General features: G+C 38.4%; 4 protein-coding genes across 5 annotated transcripts; 3 read left to right on the forward strand and 1 right to left on the reverse strand.

The window, feature by feature from the left end:
* Positions 1-246: 246 nt before the first annotated feature.
* zgc:112148 (uncharacterized protein LOC550424 homolog) lies at positions 247-3,145 on the forward strand. Of its 2 annotated transcripts, none has more exons than XM_063470670.1 (7): positions 247-277; positions 427-494; positions 574-718; positions 896-985; positions 2,399-2,524; positions 2,610-2,738; positions 2,826-3,145. In XM_063470670.1, exons 1-7 carry the CDS (start codon positions 266-268, stop codon positions 2,850-2,852), a joined length of 597 nt encoding a protein of 198 aa, XP_063326740.1. In that variant the 5' UTR covers positions 247-265; the 3' UTR covers positions 2,853-3,145. The 2 variants fall into 2 exon arrangements, with proteins under 2 accessions (XP_063326740.1, XP_063326741.1); XM_063470671.1 differs by having other exon boundaries at positions 267-332.
* A 744-nt stretch (positions 3,146-3,889) lies between these two features.
* On the reverse strand, positions 3,890-7,317 carry LOC134626748 (ligand-gated cation channel ZACN-like). Its single transcript, XM_063472685.1, has 9 exons — positions 7,290-7,317; positions 7,025-7,167; positions 6,659-6,801; positions 6,401-6,570; positions 5,865-5,980; positions 5,292-5,502; positions 5,031-5,189; positions 4,687-4,886; positions 3,890-3,913 (listed from the first exon to the last, which is right to left on the reverse strand). Exons 1-9 carry the CDS (start codon positions 7,315-7,317, stop codon positions 3,890-3,892), a joined length of 1,194 nt encoding a protein of 397 aa, XP_063328755.1.
* Positions 7,318-8,731: 1,414 nt separating this feature from the next.
* Positions 8,732-13,950, forward strand: LOC134625450 (inward rectifier potassium channel 16-like). Its single transcript, XM_063470672.1, has 4 exons — positions 8,732-8,841; positions 9,521-9,593; positions 9,716-9,909; positions 12,751-13,950. Exon 4 carries the CDS (start codon positions 12,777-12,779, stop codon positions 13,914-13,916), a length of 1,140 nt encoding a protein of 379 aa, XP_063326742.1. The 5' UTR covers positions 8,732-8,841; positions 9,521-9,593; positions 9,716-9,909; positions 12,751-12,776; the 3' UTR covers positions 13,917-13,950.
* A 700-nt stretch (positions 13,951-14,650) lies between these two features.
* On the forward strand, positions 14,651-20,211 carry LOC134626264 (inward rectifier potassium channel 2-like). The gene is made up of 2 exons (XM_063471927.1): positions 14,651-14,806; positions 16,776-20,211. The coding sequence occupies exon 2, from the start codon at positions 17,024-17,026 to the stop codon at positions 18,338-18,340; it is 1,317 nt and encodes a 438-aa protein (XP_063327997.1). The 5' UTR covers positions 14,651-14,806; positions 16,776-17,023; the 3' UTR covers positions 18,341-20,211.
* The last annotated feature ends 706 nt before the right edge of the window (positions 20,212-20,917 follow it).

The raw sequence follows: 20,917 nt of genomic DNA on the forward strand, positions 1-20,917 counted from the left end.
AGTTCCTTGCCCTTACTGCCCTGTTTAAAAATTACAAAACAAATAAGTTAAAACGCAACAAAGAAAACGCTTTCCCAGAGCCCGTACAGCAGGTAGGCTACTTATTAATACAGCAACCTTAAAACATAAACGGATAACCTACATATTTGGGAGTGGTGTGCTTACCTTTGTGTCTGGCAAATTCAAAGCCACACCTTCGTGGGGTCCTTAGCACACGGGTTTGTTTACTACACGTCACCAGGAAGTAGAGCTTTCTAGTGCCAAAATGCAGAGACAGGTGATCGAGCTTAAATTTGAGTTGTATCAGTATTTAGAAGCGATTATTTTTTGAAGTAGGCGTTTTAGACTGTTTAATATTTATGAAATAAAAGTAAAGCGCCGTAACAGGTACTTTTCTCGGTGTGTTTAACTTTCTTCTGGTTTCAGGACACTCAGGATGCCCCTCTTTTTGGAGAAGAGGATGAGAATAACCAGACAAAAAGGTCCAAAATGAGGTAAGATGTTGCACTTAATGTGTTTATAGCCCAAACCCCCTTAACCACGAAGACTAAATTCTCCATTTGGGGGTTTCAGACATCCTCTGGCGTCTTTTTTCCATCTCTTCTTCCGAACAAGTGCCATCTTGGTTTATCTCTTCTGTGACATTCTCAGCGGTCGCTTTGTTGTCTGCATGGTCACCATCATACTTCTGCTATCATGTGACTTCTGGACTGTCAAGGTGGGTGACGTTTCACCACAGGGCTAAATGCAGTTACATAAGTAGCTGTCACGCATAATTTTTTATAAGGGTATAGTACCACTGCATTGAGATTTTTATTTTTACTTTATCATTTATTAAAAAAAAATACTAAATGCATCTGGAAAAGATTATGACAACTTACCTTGTGGGTTTTAGAATGTATCCGGCAGATTGTTGGTGGGTCTTCGATGGTGGAATCAAGTGGATGAAAATGGGAAGAGCCACTGGGTGTTTGAGTCAAAGAAGGCAAGTAGGAGCTAATCAGCTTTGAAAGGGTCTAAGGAGCTTGGAAAGAAAAGCATCTGGACTTCTCTAAGTTTCTTTAAGACGTTTCACCTCTCATCCGAGAAGCTTCTTCTGTTCTAAGAGAGTCACAGGTTTTTAAGCCCCCTTAAAAATCTGTGACTCTCCACCGAAGTCGAAGAAGCTTCTTGGATGGTTTTCAGGGTTTTTATCGGTTTTTGGCGTTATTTTTGAATCGTTTTTATCGTTAACTCGGTTTCCCTGGGTCTTTTCCCATGTGTTATGAATAAATCTTTTTTTTCTTTGGTACCGGTACTGGTTTTATTTTGTTGTATTTATCCATGACACCTTAAAGGCCGGTCCGTGAAAATATTGTTGGACATAAACTGGTCCGTCGCGGAAAAAAGTTTGGGGACCGCTTCCTTAGACTCCAATGACCTGGATGACTTAGAACCTTCACAGACATCAGGTATGAAAGGTTTAAACCACCAGCTTATAGATGGAAAGATAGAAAAACAAGGGAAAATGTGCATACACAGCCACAATATACAGTCACCTGAAAAAAGACAGTTTCCACACCCTTACTGCTTCCATTGGAATTAAAAGAGTAAGAAACATCCAAGTGCTTTAAATCAAATGTACTTGATTAATTGATCAGCAAGTGTGAGAACCTCTAAAAAACTGTTGGTAGTTTGCTGATCTGTTGATCTGTTGATGTGGCCATGCCAGCAAATTCACTCCAAGGTCAGATCGTATAATGCGATCTGACCTATGCAACCTAGTTGCAACATCTTAGACTTTACAGGCCTCAGTTAGCATGTTTAGAGAAATACTGTGTGGCTTATTTGGAAGGTTTTGTAAGAGAAAAACCTCTTCTCTGGTATCTTGGTATCTTAGGTCATCTGAACAAACCACAAGTCTTTAGGAATAATGTTCATTGGACATATTTAAAGAAAACCAAACTCAACATGTCACCATATATACTTCTTACTGACAAGACCTGTGCACCTTGCAGTCAGTGAGTCAACTGTGAACACCTCTGGATGCCAAAGTATTGAAATTGGTCCATATGTCAGGATAATGATCCTAAGCACAACAGCAGATCTACACCAGACAAAGAAAAGAGTCAGAGCTTGAAAACCTCAATGAATTGAAGCAAATGGTGCAAAGAAGAGTCTAATACAGCATTGTGAGAAACTCATCCAGAAAACAATCACTTCAAGTTCTTTAACTTACTGCTGCTAAAAGTGGTTCTACAAGCCACTGAATCATGGGGTGGACAGGACAGAGTGCACAGAGTTATGTGACAACTTCCTTTTTCATTTGACTGATGCTGATATAACATGTATAACACGTAGATATCTATCGATCTATCTATCTATCTATCTATCTATCTATGTCTACTTTTCTTAACAGACGGACAGCAAAAACACAACGTCCAGCGCAGAATCACGGGTGTTCTGGCTCGGCCTTCTTGTGTGCCCCATTTTCTGGATCCTGTTTGTGATCAGCACTGTCTTCTCCTTTAATATTAAATGGCTGGTCAGTTTAGAGTTTCAGCGTGTAAGACACATTCCTGACAAATTAAATAGCTGATTGGCTGACATCTACTTCTTCGTTCCTCCAGGTTGTGGTAATATTGGGCTTGGTTTTACAATGGGCAAACCTGTATGGTTATGTGAGGTGCAAGGTGGGCGGAAAGTCTAACCTGAGAAACATGGCAAAGAACTATCTCGGTGTCCAGATTCTTAAACGGGTATGTGAGTCATCATACATTAGCCATTCTTTTCTGTAGTTTGTATAATGAATTTTTACATTAATATTTTCCTTTTTTAAATCAAAGGCAATGAAGCAACCAGAAAGTCTTTGAAGTCAGCTACTGGATGGGCCTGTTTGTATTTACTTGTTTCTTACAAAAAAAGGTGTTTGGTCTTCTTTCACAGCACATGGGTGATTTAAATTTCAGGATTTTAGAAGAGGATTTGGATAAAGAAATCATTCCTTTTAGCTTGAGGGTGTGCCACTTTGTAGCCTTTGACAACTCATGCATTTTTGTAGCCTCATGGAAAAATACATTTTACTGTGCATTATTGGGAAAATGTATGTAATTACCTGTTACCTACCTTTTTTATGATGTTTGATATCGGGTATTGTAAAGACAAAGTGACATTTTTATTAAGGTATGTCTATGGGAAATTATATGTTATAGTAAATAAGAAAATAAAGGTTTACTGTCATTTTCATCTTGAAATTTGAATCTTACCATTGTGGTAGTCCAAATATATTATTGTGGCCATAAAGCATTTAAAAGGCTTAGGAAAGATTCAGCGTGTCTATATTCTCTTAAAACATTCTTGTATGTGTCCGCATATGAGATTTTGTCATGTAACCCAGCCGATTTCATAGAGCCAGGGACTCTTATCTTGTGGTGCTTTCCACCAATAAGAATGTTAAAACTATGAAATAGGTATTGACCTTATTAGCTGCTCATTAGCACAAGGAAAAGCAACAGTAACTCAAATAACCACTTGTTACCACCAAGGTATACAGAAGACCAGCCAGAAGTCCAAACCAGGTGCCACTGTTGTCAGCTAAGAGGAGGAAACTGTGCCTAGAATTTTCATGCAAATTGAACAATAGACGATTGACTAGACTGATAAGTCTCAATTTCTGCTGTAACACTCCGATACTAGGTTAGAATATGGCATAAACAGCATGAAAGTATGGATTCATCTTGCCTCCTGTCAAAGAGGTGGCAGCGTAATAGTATACAGGATCATTTCTTGGCACACTTTGGGTCCCTTAGTACCCACTGTCACGAAGCTGAAATGATCTCAAACTGGTTTCCTGAACATGACAAAGAGTTCACTGTACTCAAATGGCCCGCACAGTCACCTGATCGCAATCTCAATAGGGCATCTTTGGAACGTGCTGGAAGGAGAGATTTTCACCATTGAAGTGAAACCGACAAATCTCTAGCCAGCGTGTAACGCTATCATGTCAATGTGGACCAGAAACTCTAAAGATTGTTTCCAGCACCGTGTTGAATATTCCATGAATAAGGCAGTTCTTGCAAAAGAAACCCCAACCTAGTACTTGAAAGCTGTGCCTAATAATGTGCCTGATGACTGTATATCGTCCCAAATTCTAAATATGAACATACTCACAATTTAGTAGTGTTGTGCTGATAAACAGAAGTCCAGCTACTAGTTAATCTCATAAAAAATATGTCAAAGACGAAAATCGATTAATAACGTAGTCACCAGACTGCAGGTGAATCATTCAGCCACTTGGTGGCAACAAAGGAACACTTATGTACGTATGTGGAACACGTATGTGGATATAATCACAATAAAGAAACCCTAAAAATGATTTTTAGTTCATGGTGAAAGTTAAATTTCTTTATTTCTCTTATTTTTAGAAGTATGCAATAACATCTTTTTTGCTAAACACCCAAAGACAAAGTACAACTACACATTTGCACACGTCTGTTGACATCTGTAATTGGCATATCATAGTGACGGTGTGGTTTAACTAATCTAATACATACATGCAGAGGTTTTTATCAGTCATTGCAGCTGAAATGTACCCTAAGATTTAGCTTTAAATAAATGTAGTTTGGTTTTAAGAGCAGCTCTTAATGCACATCAGTTATACCAGAAATCAAAATGGTTAACTTCACATTTATAATTTAACATTATTACAGTCATAATAACAAGGTATCCAAGGCCACCAAGGAAATAGATCCAGAAAAAAGTCTTGTCCAACATGTCGGCAAATTTGTGTTGTCTCTCCTTTTCCGCTTCGTTGGCCTTATGAGTTTCCAAGTATTTGGCCACTTTTCTGAGTATTTGACTGTTCTCTGAGCCATTCGGCTGGATGGTGCTAATGTCAGCTTTAGTTTCTGGAGGGATTGAAATCACAGTTAGAGTAGGTTATGCCATTATTACTAAAAAAATCAAGCCTCACTAAACATCAAGACACCTCATACATAGAATTTACAGTTTCAATATTTGCAGGATTTGCTCTACAGTCAAGTCTTCCTTACCCTCATCCTCATTCTGTTCCTTGTTTTCTGTAATTTTGGGGGCTGATCCTTTGGACCAACAGCAGAAAACCAGTTGGCCTTCTAGGGATAGCCTAGTAGTTAGCATGGACACCAGCATGCTCACCACTAAGAAGATCAGGCAAATACAGAAGTGGGGTCCTGCAGCACAGACAAATAAGTCAGGTTGGTTATTTAACACCCAGTGTGAGGCCATGTATATGGTTTGTTTGTGCACAAGTTTCTCCTTGTAACATGACTCACGGATTATTGGGCTGCATTCACTGTCTCCAGGGAGCTGGCTATTTAGAATATTGATAAACAGGGTGAAGCTGAGCACCAGGGTGACCTTGAAAGCATTGCGTCCTCCACCTCGCAGTGGCAGAGCAAAACTGACTATATCAACAAAGATGATCAAATAACTGGGCAGCATCAATGTTAAGAAAGGGTTGGTAGATTTGAGTTTTAGTTCCACCTTAGGAATATAACAGAAAACATAGCAGAATGAAATAAATTAAGTGGCTTTTCATTTTTGAAAGAATCTTTGTTATACTTGACACTTTTTTCCACCTATGTATATAAATGTTAGCCAGTGTTCAATGTAAAGATGAAAAGGACATTATCTAAGGATGCAGCAGTTAATAAGATAATAAGTCCTTTCTTTGCTCGTCCTGTTGAAAAAATGTTAATCATTTAATTTATTTTTAGTCTAATTAGTCTTTAACTACTGGAACCACTTCCGGGGAGGGGGGGGGGGGTTATAAAAATGAATTTAAATCCTAAACAACAGTCACTGCAGTACCCTTAGTTACAAATGGCAGGCTTGGGTGAACTTACCTGGATGTAATTGCGGTCATCTCGTTTTTTCTGAAGTATTGCATCCACCGTTTGCCAGTCTCCGTGACTATTATCAGTCAGTATCAGGTGGCCAAACTTCAATGTTGTACCACATTCTGAATAAAATTAAGTCTGCTTTGAGATTGTTTATTTTAAAATAGAGTCATAAAGATTATTTCTTTTGAGTAGTCGAGGGACTTCTTGGCAATATTGTAAGATACAAATTAAAAGCAGTAAAACTGGTAGCAAAGACCTGCAGTGAATTAATTTATATTGTATTACCTTGAAGAACTGCAGTTACCCTGCTTTTTTTCATGTTATACTTTTATGATTGTTGATCATAAACGGTGATCAACTGTGTTGTTATGAGAGTATCGTACTGTTAAAATTATTACAATTCTATTCAAATGGTAATGCATTCATTTTACATTTCAATTTATACAAATGGCCAAAAAAAGTATGCTAAAACAAGGCATCATAAAACACATCTCAGAAATGATCACATATGTAGTATATTAGTGAATTGCTGAGCTTACTGTCAGTGTCCCAGGCTTGTACTGCAACAGGACACACATCATAAGCGAAGGGATAGTTGAACAGGTTAACTTCACAGTTCACCTCTGCATTTATGATCAGATTGTCCTTCACTGTGCCGTTACTGTACACCAGCACATTAGCAGAGCCATGCTTCAGAGTTGATGTTATTCTACACAGAAGAGATAAGTGATGTCTCAGAAGAATTTTAGCCATTGTTTGAAATGACTTAGTGATGGCTCTTGGATGAAACTACTTACGCGTTTGTTACAAGGAGCTCTGGAGTCCAGATTTTGTCTACTGGCAGAATTACTTCATCAAACTTGTACACCGATGTGTCCCACGCCAACTCAGGATCTTCCCATTCCTGTGTTTTCAAATCAAAAAGTATTTTTTCAAAATAATGTTTTTGGGTTTGTTTGTTTTTTTACTTTTTTAAAAAGTATTTTGAAGCTTACGATCGAGGCTTGTAGAAGAATTAGTAGATGGAGTTGCTTTGTGTTCTGTTGAAAACACAAGAAATTAGGTAACAAAGAACTGTCATACAGAGGAGTCACCAAAGAGGTCTAAATGGAGAAATGAAAATATATTCTAAAATAGCTCCACTACAAAAAGATAATACTTACAACTTCCAGAGTCTGGTACTCTAATATTGGCACTCGGACTTCTTGAGTGCAGCTATCGTTCTGTGGCTGCGACAACAAATTTTTATCTATCAGCACGTTACTCAGACATCGGCGACTTGTGCAGTTGGATGAATGCACATGTTCTAAAATTGGAGAAAAGTTTGAACATAAGTTTGAATACTTTTTGCAACACTTTTTCACTTTTCTGCTCCCTCTTACAATATATTTTGTAGGATAAGCTTTGACAAAAGTAAGGTGCACTTACCTACAGTTATTACACTCAGTAAGAACATAGTCCTCACTAAATTGTGGGAAAGAACTTTCAGCATTTTTGTAGTCTCTAAACTGGACTTTATATCCAACTAAAAACTACAAATTGACCGACCAGTGGTGTGCAACTTTTTACCATAACTGTCCTATCGTCCTTGTTTAGGTTCAGCCCGACATGTCACTTTTATAACCCAACTGTGTCGTGTAACCTCTTAGAGTGGGCACGCTTCAAGACACTGACGCACAATAGCCTTTAGGAACACAATAACATGGTTATTTACAGAGGGTTCAGTGTGTTCGTGAGTGATCCTGTGTAAACAGAGAGCGCATTTATTTCCAGTGTATTTTTACCTACCAACAGATACAGGTAGCTCCAGCTGCTTTTTGTTATTAGAGCTATGCTAATCTGCCAAACAATGGGCTGTGTATGTCATACACAAGAGTGAACTGAAGCAACCAGTAATACAGACAGTAATGCTGAATGAGGCTGGTCTGCCAGCCATAGATTCAGAACAAAGATCTGAGACATCTGTGGTTTAAGTTAAGTTGAAAAAAGGCGTGACCATTGATCAAACACCCAGTTTCGACAGCTGCATGATGAATTCACTCAGAAGCTTATTAAGTTACATAATGCTCAGTCGAAATTCTGCATTGAGCTGGTACAATACACATTTTTTCATATGTAAAGACATATTGTTGCTGTACCCTATAGGCAGTATAATTATGGATTATTAACAATGCGAAAATAAACAGATCTCTCTGTCTTTCAAACTGCTGTGCCTCTGCGTGTTGATTTTGATTAAGGCCATTATTAAATTTCAAATTGTACAGCATATTATGTCATATTATGTTAATGAAAATTTTAATTAATATGCATTTGGATTACATAGTTGTAATATAAAGAAAATAGTTATAATAGTTCCAGTAAACTAAAATTTCTAAAAAAAAAAAAAAAAAATGGCCTCAGTAATATTTTATGTGCTGGAAAGCATGCGCTACTGTACATTTAACTCCTTGCATGCTTGACACATGATTTAACAATACAGTATCTCTTAAATTAAACCCTTCTTACCTCCTTTTCCAGTTCAAAACACCATCTTCTTTTTTAATCAAAGTTTTCTCTTATAAACTCTGTAGATCGTCTTTAATCTGATTGTTTCCTTACCACTTTTTCGCGGTGGCTGACTACAGCATCACTCCTAATCCATAGCAGTCACATCCCTTTCAGTCACAGACACATAGTCTACATGTTTTCTAATAGTCTTGAAAATAAAGTGAATTAATCTTTGCCCATCACTTGCATGGCCCTTTAATTGACTTAATTAACCTAATCTTAATTCAGGTATGTCATAATGTGCAGCCTTGCAGACAAATACATTGAATTATGTATTCAATATTGAATATATTGAATCATACTTGTTATTAATCTCTGGCTCTCTTCCACAGCATGTCTTTTGTCCAGTCTTCCTTCTCTCACCCCACCTGGTCGTGGCAGATGGCCGCCCCTCCCTGAGCCTGGTTCTGCTGGAGGTTTCTTCCTGTTAAAAGTGAGTTTTTCCTTCCCACTGTCACCACAGGGGGGTCATATGATTGTTGTGTTTTTCTCAGTATGTATTATTGTAGGGTCTACCTTACAATATAGAGCACCTTGAGGTGACTGCATTAAAAAACATGAATTGAATTGACAGTCAGCATGAGCTTATTGTATTGGTTATCTGATCAAAATCTCCTTTTAACTAGTTTATATTTTTACTTTTACCTCTTAAGGGCCATACATGTCTTTATAGGCCTGTATGGCCCTGCACAGTGTGGAGGGAGAAAGTGTAAATAAATCAATAAACCAATCAATACACTCTTGTGTAACCTTCATATTTTTGTGTTATTAGTCATGTAGTTAAATAGATATACTATTTCCTGTCTGTTTTCACTTATTCAATATAAAGCTGCTGCTTGCAAGTGACACACTGATGAACTTCCCTTCCAGGTTATCTCTCAGAGGAATGTCTCTTATCTCTGTCTTCACACATTATTTTAGAAAATCAGCTTCGTGAATCAGGCAGGTTTTGAAATGGAGGGACGATTGTGTTCTATTTTTGAAAGCACAAGAAGGTTGTTTTGCTGTTGCTGACCTTGTTGCAGCTAATTTTGCTCTTATGACTGCAGTAAAAGTGGTTTGAAATGTAGTGTGTACTTTCGGTTCACTTGTGATCTTCCTTGTCTTATCAGAGCTAAATTGGGGACAATCGAGACAAAGAAAATCTGTGTGCCAATGACAACACCTTTACATGACTGAGCAAAGGTTAACCTCTTTTCTAATAAATCACAGAAATTTAACGTGAAAAGGCTTTAACAGACATACCTGTTTTGTCGTAAGGAACTTCTGAAATATTCCATAGGTCATAAATTCTTGTATCCAATAAGGTTTCAAGGAGAGGTGCTAGCAGTGATATCACAAAAAAATGGGACTTTGCCTCAGGACCAGGCCGGCCCCCTACAATGTCACACTCTGCAGCCAACTAAATGTGAAGGTTACCACAACTTGAGCAACACATCGTCTTATGCTTGGTGGAATTGATGGACTTGTGACACCTGATGTACTCTGATCTACTCTGCAAGTAAGTTGAACATGTTTGTGCTTTGCAATGGGTTTATTAAAGGGGTGCCTAATGTGTAAGACAGCGTTTTTAATTGAATGACCATATTTTCTAATAAAAGAATTAACTTTGTGAGCTACGAATAAAACGCTAATAGAAAAAAATCCATAGTTTCTTTTACTTAATAATTGATAATATTTAAAAGACAAGAGACTACGTTTATAAAAGTAAAGCTCACAAAAATCACAAAAAACAAAAGAGACATTCAGTTACAATAAGTGGATCCTAAATAATCTTTTATTATTATTATTACTCTAAAAACAAGGAACTAATTTGGAAAGACATTTAAAATTTCACCGGCTGGAAATCCGAAACAAAACAGCTAATATAATTAAATGATGCAAAGGTGCCAGTTAATTAACAGGTAAGACTCTTACAGCTTAATGTGCTCTCATTCAGCACAGTAATGTAGTCCTATGGAAAGTAGGAAATCACGTACTTGTGTTACAAGGAGAAAAATAAGACTGACAAAAAGCATCCTTCATGCACACAAGCAATAGTGATATATACATTGTAAACTGCAATGACTTAACAGCATACTTGATCTGTGTCATTTCAGCTGTTTTGTAGAATTCCTTGAGGGGAGTGGTCTCAGTTACCCTTTTCTTAGACCTGACTGTCCTTGTCATTTGACATTCAGAGAACAGACTGATTGTTGCAGCAAATATGAGTCTAGCATTCACCTACTTGTAATCCAAATACCTTTGCACTTGTTTTCCTGTTTTTTTCTGTGCATTAATTTAACATATACCAAAGACATTACCTTGACATAGTTTTCTATGGAAGACTGAGTAAAAAGTAGAAATAAGACAGTTCATATTTTGGGCTGACATTTATTAATCTGTCAGGAACACTGATTAGAAGATGAAGATGATGTTGATTGACACGACTGTACAAACATTAACACCAACAGTAATCCACAGTTATTTGGTTTCATAAGTAAACCACAGGAGATGTAAGATTAGACTTACTGAGTAGCCATTTATCTCAAGAGCAGATAAACAACAGCACGCAGCTCATTCAATTAAGTAATAAAAACACTGACTGGAAGGACATAGCTTATTGATCTGTGACTAAGATCCTGAAGAACAAAACTGGTAACAAGCTTAAAGCGGTGCCTTTGATTGTCAGGTGTCATTTATTTTATCAATAACACCCGAAGTAGGCGTGTGTGCTGCAGACAAAAAGTGATAAAACCGTCTTAGCTTTGTCTTATTTTATGTGTTACTAAAAGAAGTAGGTGTGGTTAAAGTTTGACATCTTAGGTAACATTTGGAGGTGAAAACTGTTAGAGGTTGTTGGTGAGTAATTATTTACCCTAAGGTCAAGATTTTTGCTTAATTAACCGAGACAAACCGAGACTTAAGTTCTTAGGATTGGAGTGAAAACTTACAGTAGCTGGCCTTAACTTTTATGACTTTAATTTCTCAGAAGTCATTTGCACTCTGTTATCAAAACACTGGTCACTGCTCCCTGCTGGCCATTGTCACATCTGGAAGACAGCAAACTTGGCTAAAATTCAAAACTAAAGAGATTAGCCGAAGTGATTAAAAAGAGGTTTTTCACTGAGGAAAATAGGTTTTCCTGACCCATAGCTTGAGTTAATCTTGTTGGATGGTCAGGGCCTAATCTATATATAGCAACAAAGTCTGTAAAAGTGAGTAATTTAGCAAGCAAAATGTGTTTAAGTAAAGAAAAATGCACAGACAATACAGTAAAGGACGTATCATTATGAAAGAATTATGTCAGGCACTCAAACAGAATATTAAGCTTGACAGGATAAAAAAAATACACACTGCGTAACATCTAACAATTCTGATCATTAACAGTTGAAAATTGAAATTGAAAAAAAATTGATCCAACTAAGTTAATGCAATATTTTTTCTTACTTAAATAACGGTTAAGTACAAGAGGATCAGAAAACTAGTGTTTATGGAAGCTTGTTGAAATGCCGTGAAGTTGACATTTTGACTTAGATCTGCCTGGTAATTGTTTTTTTGGGCTTTTTTTTTTCCACTGGTAGAAACATACATGTTGGTTCTTTTTCCCGTAAAAAAAGCTGGTGTTTTGTCTAAGACAAAAACAACATAAGAGGAAGAAAATGGCATACTTACAATACAACAGAGGAACATGCCGTGCTTACATAAGTCTGTGTTATTGCCCTAATAACAATTTGGTATCAATATGATAAAAATGGTTTTGGACCTGGATTATATCTGACCTCTCTTAATGTCTTATATAACTCTTTCTATGCAATTAATGGCTAAACTTAAACATTAATGTGTGCGTGCAAGTTACAATGCTCAGCTTGTGGTTTGATCATTCACTGAACGATGACTGATTTATTAATTTTTTTCCCATATCTGTGCTAATGAGTCTGACCAGCGGCGACCACAGCGCTATTTTTTTATGCCTAACTGTAGATTTATTAACTGACTTATTTTCAGTGCTGGTAATTTAACAGAAGTGAAAAGAAAAATTCCACTTCACAATTGCACTTTTTTATAATGTGGCCATATAAGTGTTTATTGAAAGCTTTGTAATGGAACTTTTTAGTTAATCATCAGCCAACAAGAAGCAGGTGATCATGAGGTCTATTTTTTCACACCTGCTTATTTTCTGCTAATAGCCAAAGGCACAGAGTGACCGTGGCTGCTAAAACATGAAGGTTTTGAGTCTGCATCTACATTTTAGTCACATGTAATGAGTGAATGAATACATTAATTCACTGACACGTTATTCAAGGTAGAAGATACCTGATGTTTTAGTCTGCATTTTCATGTCATCTCTGTCTTTCTGCAGGAGACTGAACTTTAGATTTAATCAAGATGAGCACAGAAAGAAGTGAGCAGGTCATTGATACCTGCTGCACCACAGTCCACACGCTGGGCAGGCAAAATGCAAAGAAGGAAAAGAGTCTCCGCTACATGCAAAAAGATGGCAAGTTCCCTGTGATGTTTCAACAGGCCCCTGGAGACTGGACCACATATTGGATCGACATCTTCACCAGTCTTGTAGAGATCCGCTGGAGAATGATGTTCCTTATTTTCTCCCTTAATAATATTGTCTCTTGGCTTCTTTTTGGTCTGTGTTATTGGTTAATTGCCCATGTAAATGGAGACAGTGATAATGCAGATGATGATCTCTGTGTTTCAAATGTGCGCGACTTCACAGGGGCATTTTTGTTCTCATTGGAGACCGGGGCGACTATTGGTTACGGCTACAGGCATATAACCGAAAACTCTATTGTAGCTATCATTGTGGTGACGATTCAAACTGTGTTTAGCTGTCTTCTTGACACAGTTGTCATTGGCGTTGTTGTAGCTAAGATGGCATCTGCTCGTAAGAGAGCCCAGACGGTGGGTTTCAGCAGATGCGCGGTGGTCAACTTACGAGACAGGGTTCTGTGTCTGTCATGGCGCCTCGGGGACTTCAGAGGTAATCACATCCTGGAGGGGGTCGTCAGGGTCCAGTTAATCCGCTATGTAAAACGGCCAGTGGGGTCACTTGTAATCACTTACCAGGACTTAGATATAGAGGAACGGGAGATTGTCCTTGCCACACCTACCACTATTATTCACAAGCTAGAGCCTGGCAGTCCCCTGTACAACATGGGCCCTGATAACCTGCTGGACAATCGCTTTGAGCTGGTAGTTTCTTTCACCTACACAGGGGACTCCACAGGAATACTCCACCAAACACGTGCTTCCTACACATCAGCAGACATCCGCTGGGGCCAGCGTTTCCAGGACATGCTGAAAATGGGCACGAAACACTACAAGGTGGACTACAGTCTGTTTAATGTGACCACATGGGTGCCGGTGCCTTTCCTCAGTGCAGAGGAATACGACAGGAGGGGACGTCCTGCAGATGGCACCACACGTTTACCAATAGGGAAGAGAAACAGACACATTGCTCAGGTGAATCTTAACATCAATGAGGAGATGATCCTGCAAACATTTTTGTAGATGAAATGACAAAAGAAATCAAAATGAAATTAAAATGCAACTTTCACTGTTCCCATAAAGATTATGTGATAAGGTGAGCTTTTGTAAATATGTTTATAGCCAATGTAAAATCATATAATACAGCATTCAGAAATTCATGTTTGTTTCTGCCATGTAAAATGTAAGTGTAAGTGAAATAAACTGGAAAAATCTTCTCTTTGGCCATTTTAAAATGGGTTTTATTTCTATTTGCATTCTAAAAATAGTACCAGTCATAAAAACCTGTTTGAGTCCTGTATATGTAATTACCTTTGTAGCTCTTTACCTCCCCCTTGTGTTCACCCACTCAATATTCCTGCAGTCCTAGAGATTTTTGTGCAGGTCAGAAATACAGTCATATCATTCTCGCACAGTCACTTTATTTACTTAAGACTTAAACACCGATTAACAAACACCTTACCTTACCACCTTACCTACATTGTATTCCTGTGACCAGCGCCATGCATGTTTGTTGCTTGGTTCCAGCTTCACCGTGAAGTTTTACAAGTGATGTGCACTGAGTGTCCCAGTCTGCCAAAAAGTACATTAATAAATAAACTAATAAATAAGAACGATATAACCTCTTTTTGGACTAGAAACCTTAAACAGGCGCTGCAGCTTTCCATTGGTGGTCACTGCCACAGGGGCGGGGATATGCGCACGTGTTTTTAAAGTCTGTCTTTTCAACCACAAATATCTTCTTCAGTATTGCTGGGGAGGGTTATGGCAGAATTCACAGCTCCACACGAGAAGCCAGACAAAAATAATAACAGAACGTCGAGATTTAAAAAAGGGCAAAGTGCGCATATCTGGCGCGCATATGGAACTTACTACGACAAGAAACGATCCTATTTGCAGCCAAGAACTAACAGGTAGGTAAAAACGTGTTGTGGGAATGTTCTGTGTAGTAATGGATATGGGGACATTAGGAGTAGTTGAATGTGCGTGTTGATGTTAAAAACGTGAAAAATGACTTTTCACGGTTTTTAAGGAATACAAAGTTTTGATCAGAAAGTAATACCACTTTCTGCAACAATGTTCTTGTTGTTGCAGTGTGGTTTCAGAGACTGCAGGATGTGAACTGGATGTTCTGCAACTATTGTCTTTGATTTGAACTAAACTCTGAACTCTGTAGTAAGCGCGTGATAAACATGTTGTTAACTGTCTAATAAAAAAGGTCAGAAATAACATACAGCATATATATATATATATATATATATATATATATATATGTGTGTGTGTGTGTGTGTGTGTGTGTATATATATCTATATATCTATATATATATATATGTGTGTGTGTGTGTGTGTGTGTGTACATATATATATATGTACATATGTATATATCATAGATGCCATCTGCTGAGTGATTGGCTATATCTATCGATTTGTGTGATGAAAAGTAGAGCACCTTTATGTAACCAGTTTCCATCTGCCTCAGCTGTTAGCTCTAAATGAGAACACATGCAAAACAAACAATCCCAGGTTGTGCAGCCTTTGGAAGCCTTTTCTGTCACCATGAAACAACCTGCAGTAATAAGTGATGTGATATTGAGCAGATAAAAGCTAACTGAGCGGGAAAGGACTGAATAGTGCAATAAGGAAGGAAGCTTGCAATGCACTCAGTGCAGGTTTATCAGCACTTGCAAAGCTGGAGATCTGAATCCACAGTAAGTGTTTGAGTTTGTGTCCCACAATACACCAGTATAATTGCTTGTATACAACTCCTTGCAAGTGTATGGGAGAAAACAAAACAAGATAAAATATTTTAAACTTGGAACAAGCATGGTTTAAATTTCCTGAAAATAAAAAAAGAAAATACCAAGTAAAATACATTTAAACCCTGAAACCTATTAAACAAAATGTTTTGGCATGCTTTGCTCTGTGTAAATGGTGCCTCATATTATGAGTGGCCTGTTGCTGTTTCTAGTTGACCCCACAATGACATCATAATAAGTTGAGAAAAGAGAGATGATGCAGGGAAACCACGTCCAGCAAATCTTATCCCATGTGACCCTTGACAATATCCAAAACAATTTAAATGACTTGAATGACTATCGAAGAGCTTCGTTTTTTGTTTTTTTTTAAATGGGCTACAATTTCAGAGTTAAGAACAATCAGAATATTGACTGAAAAGGGCTCTGGACTTCATTTATGCACTTCAGATGTGAAACTCTGATGAGATAATGAGTTTAAAAAGTGGAGCGGGGATTTATTTTGGCACCACCAGAGCGTGTCTGGCTGTCCATAACCTTTTGTAGCCTGTGGTGTTGTATTTTAATGGACCTCTCATGCCACACACATCAAGTCAATAGCTTTTCTAATTTAGCTGTCCTTGTTGTTCTATTACATATAAAGCAAGGCTACTGGTTCATTAACTGTGGTTCAGGGCAACTCTGTATTCGTTCAGTAATAACATGTAATAGCTAGTGAATGTGCTATAGGTTTTTACATCCATGCAACATATGATTTTGTTATGTCTGTCCAGAGCTGCAGCTTGTACTGTATTTTTCTTTAAGAGGTTTACTAGATTAACATGAACTTGATCTATAATTTGACTCAGTTCCCCAAGGACGGGCTCGCCCTAATTAATACTTATATTAAGCAGTGTAAACATCCTTTCCTACTTTGCCAGGTGTCTAATACTTTCCTTCTATTACTGCTAATTTACCCAATCTGTTGACTGTGCTTTCTGACTGCTCAGGACACACTGTTTATGCATTTTCTGAGAGTATACTAGAATTGTACTATTAACTTTGGATGTGCACTGCATTATTTATTTAACAACTACCACACACCTAGCTGTGCTGATCTTTGTTGTCTCTCTGTCTATAATTTCCACAGCCCACTTTACTAATGAGGTTTAAGCCAGGCATCAAAGAAGAGTGACCAGTCCTCACCAACAGTGCTCATCACTGGCAGAGAAGCACAGACCTAGTCTTCCCCGTCCCTCACAGGACTGAGTCCTGTTTCCCACATTTTCTGCACAAGTTTGTCCTCAAGATCATTTAAAACTGTTTCTCCAACGCTTCTACCAAAAACTTAGACTGTTTTCCAAAGCAGAATCGGCCCAGCCCTCCCAAGAGGAAACTATGGGGAGTGTGAGAGGCCACCGTTACAGCATTGTGTCCTCTGAGGAAGATGGCATGAAGCTGGCGAATATTGCCATGCCAAATGGCTACGGCAATGGCAACGTCAACAAGGGGCATACGCAGCACCAACATCAGAGCCGCTTCGTCAGGAAGGATGGCCACTGCAATGTGCAGTTTATCAATATGAGCGAGAAAGGCCAGCGTTACCTGGCAGATATCTTCACCACCTGCGTGGACATTCGCTGGCGCTGGATGCTGGTCATATTCTGCCTTTCTTTCCTGCTGTCATGGCTGTTTTTTGGCTTTGTCTTTTGGTTAGTGGCTCTCTCTTATGGGGACTTGGAGAATGAGACTCAGATGTGTGTTTCCAATGTGGACAGTTTTACTGCTGCTTTTTTGTTCTCAGTGGAGACACAAACCACAATTGGCTATGGTTATCGCTATGTGACGGAGGAATGCCCCGTTGCTGTTTTTATGGTCGTCTTCCAAAGCATCGTAGGCTGCATCATTGATGCTTTTATCATCGGTGCTGTCATGGCCAAGATGGCAAAGCCCAAAAAGAGGAATGAGACGTTGGTGTTCAGTCACTATGCTACAGTGGCCATGAGAGACGGCAAGCTTTGCCTGATGTGGCGGGTGGGAAACCTGAGGAAGAGTCACCTGGTGGAGGCCCACGTAAGGGCCCAACTCCTCAAGTCCCGTACCACTGCCGAGGGAGAGTTCATCCCTCTGGATCAGGTAGACATTGACGTAGGCTTTGACAGTGGCATTGACAGAATTTTCTTGGTGTCTCCAATTACCATTGTTCATGAGATTGATGAGGACAGCCCATTTTTTGAGCTGAGCAAGCAGGAGTTGGAAACGTCAGAGTTTGAGATTGTGGTGATCCTCGAGGGCATGGTCGAGGCCACAGCCATGACTACTCAGTGTCGGAGCTCCTATATTGCCAGCGAGATCCTCTGGGGCCACCGCTTTGAGCCAGTGCTCTTTGAAGAAAAGAACTACTATAAAGTGGACTATTCTCGCTTTGACAACACCTATGAGGTGCCCAGCACGCCCAGCTGTAGTGCCAGGGAACTGGCTGAGAAGAAGTCCACTGCCTCTAGCTCGAGGAACTCCTTTTGTTATGAGAATGAAGTGGCTCTTGAAAAAGTTGAAATGGAGGAGGAGTTTGAGGAGGAAGAAAACATGGTAATGAGGGGTGTTGAGGTTTGTGCACTTGAGGACAGAAACACAGATGAGGTGTTAGACTCTGAATGCAACCTTGACTCTTTGCCTTTAGAGTCAAGGCCTTTGACGGCAGAATCAGAAATATGACCCCAGGTTAAAAACTGTCGCAGGGTACGTGAAGTTTCATATGACTTGGGTCTCGATTGCTGTGTTTGAAAATACAGGGCAAATAAACCCTGCAATTTGAGTATGAACTTCTCAGTATGCAGAAGCTCTCACATGAAACAACACGTAGAGACAAATGTGTTGTGTATGGTGAAAGTGGTGAGAGATTAACTGGTTGCATGGTGCCAGAGGAATAAAATGGGATAGATGCCTTCGCTAATACACACTGTGGAGTTTGTTTCCGTGCACAATGCAGAATATTATCCACGGTAAAACATTTTACTAGAATAGTCAGTTCATTTAATGACTAAATTTGCCTATTTAATCAATTGCATATTCCCAGTTTGCACTTTTTGCATGTGGTTCATCTATGGTGTAATACCTCATCCTTGTGGAATAAATGTCACAAGGCTGTGATTAGCTAGACTAATTATATATATATATAATTTTATATATATATAAATAAAAAACAAGGATTTATTTGAATCGCAGGTTTTCATCATTCTTTCCAGCAACAACCTAAACCTATGAGTTTTTAATCACAAATTTAATTACAACATTTTTGTTTAACAGGCTATAACATTTTTACAAGTTCAACCACCATTAAATAAACAAGGTATCATTTGTTAATGAGCTGGTCTCTTAGCAAAGTTTATTTGCAGTATTCTTCAATGTGTTGGTCTGAAAGCTCGATTGAGGAAAATTATGTCTTGCACAGATTACGGGCATAAGTACACTGCTGTCCTCAACCTATCATCTTGTCTATAGAGCATCTCTTGCAATGTGTGCCTTAACAGAAGTCTTAGTCCCAGTAGAGGCACTCAGGTGGTTTGGCTTCGACTACGCACACAATGCATTAGATGTAAAGCAGAAGAAGTAGCATTAAGATGTGATTCATTGTGCAATATACTGCCACTTCTTACAGGTCTTTGTGTTGTAATGTGCAATACTGTTCAGTGGTGGAAAGTGACAGGAAGCTCAACCTTTAGCCAAGGCTATGAATGTTGATGACAGCTGCTGCTAAGTTACATATTGTATGTCAGACAGAAATCTAGAAGCCAAAATGTATTATTTGTGTTTTAAAGCGTTTTGAAGTTTGCCGATGCAGCCTATAGTTTTATTTCTAGCTATAGACAAGCATGACTCTTGTCGGTGTGTTTTCCAAAGCTTTAGCGCACTTTTTTCCTCACTTGAGATTTTTCCTCCCAGTAAGAGCAGTAACTGTGTTATTTCCCTAAAAGCCAGATGTGCACATATTAATAAGAGGCAACTGTAACACATGTGTTAGTTAATTGGAAACTTGAACTGTTCCTCATCTAAAAGAGCTTGGCTTTTGAAACACTGAATTATTTGAATAGCTTTTTAACATGTTATTTTAACATCAGTGTTCTTGGCAACTTGGGAGATTTGCAGAATTTGGACACCTCCTTTTTAACCTTCTAGCTTCCTTACTGTGGGTCTTGTGAAGTTATTTGTTATTTCTGAATGGACCCATGCTTTGTCTTATGAAAGATCAGGACTAATAATTCACTTACAATCAGAAATCCTGGCCGGATGGAGAGGGCTTGACTTCAGTCTTACATAACATTAAGCTTTACCTATTACTCTAGGAGTTATTATGACACATTCGAGCGTGGATAATGTCAGTGGATGCCAGAACACTGTAATGCTTTTTTGGTAAGGAAATCTCACATGGGCGCTTCTCCTGTCTTAGATTTTTATTTTTCTACCAGGGTCTTCCCACCTTCCTGCACAAACCACAGACTGAACAGATTTTTTTTTTTATCTTTTGTAAATTATAATGCAAATACTGTATACTGATATTGCAGTTGTTGAAAACAGTTTGTCCTTTTTTCAATAAAAAAAAATAAATAAAATGACTTAACTGGATATAATTTTTAATGACACAATGGAAATAATTTCAACTTCACTTTTCTCTGCCTTTTTCCGTAAACTGTGGGAAATAAATTCTGCGGTGTACAATGTCTCAAGGAAAAGTGTTGATATGTAACAGTATAATATCAGAATGGGTAGCTCTGTTACTCAAATCCTTTGTTAAGAATTTATTTTGAATGGAAATGCTCTCATATTCTCTTAGATACTTCAGTTGAAATGATATATGTGCTGCTCAGTAAAACAAATTGCGTAACAAACCAATATTCTGGATGCAATATGCAGAGAGGATATGCACCATGCAATTCCTCTAATTCCGCATTTACATGCACAAAATACTATTAAGCCACAGATCTGATCAATATAGCTGAATAGTAGCTGAACTTCTGTTTTGCAGGTTGACACGGCTGTCTGCAAATTTAGCTATTTTCCATCCACAGCACAGACTGATCCTAGTCTCATCCATGCTGAATGCAACAGATTGATCTCGCACATCCGCTGGGAGGCAGTGGGCCGATTTGATTTGTTTCTGCATAGGAAGTGTCCCAAGCCTCTGGGCTTTTTCCACATTAGCCAATCAAAATGCCACAAAGCTGGAGTTTGGAATAAAATTGAGGGCTATCCCTTTTTCCTTCATAGCAAATTAATTTTAGTTCAACAATTACG

The sequence above is a fragment of the Pelmatolapia mariae genome, linkage group LG4, assembly GCF_036321145.2.
Source record: "Pelmatolapia mariae isolate MD_Pm_ZW linkage group LG4, Pm_UMD_F_2, whole genome shotgun sequence".
NCBI classification, from domain to species: domain Eukaryota; kingdom Metazoa; phylum Chordata; class Actinopteri; order Cichliformes; family Cichlidae; genus Pelmatolapia; species Pelmatolapia mariae.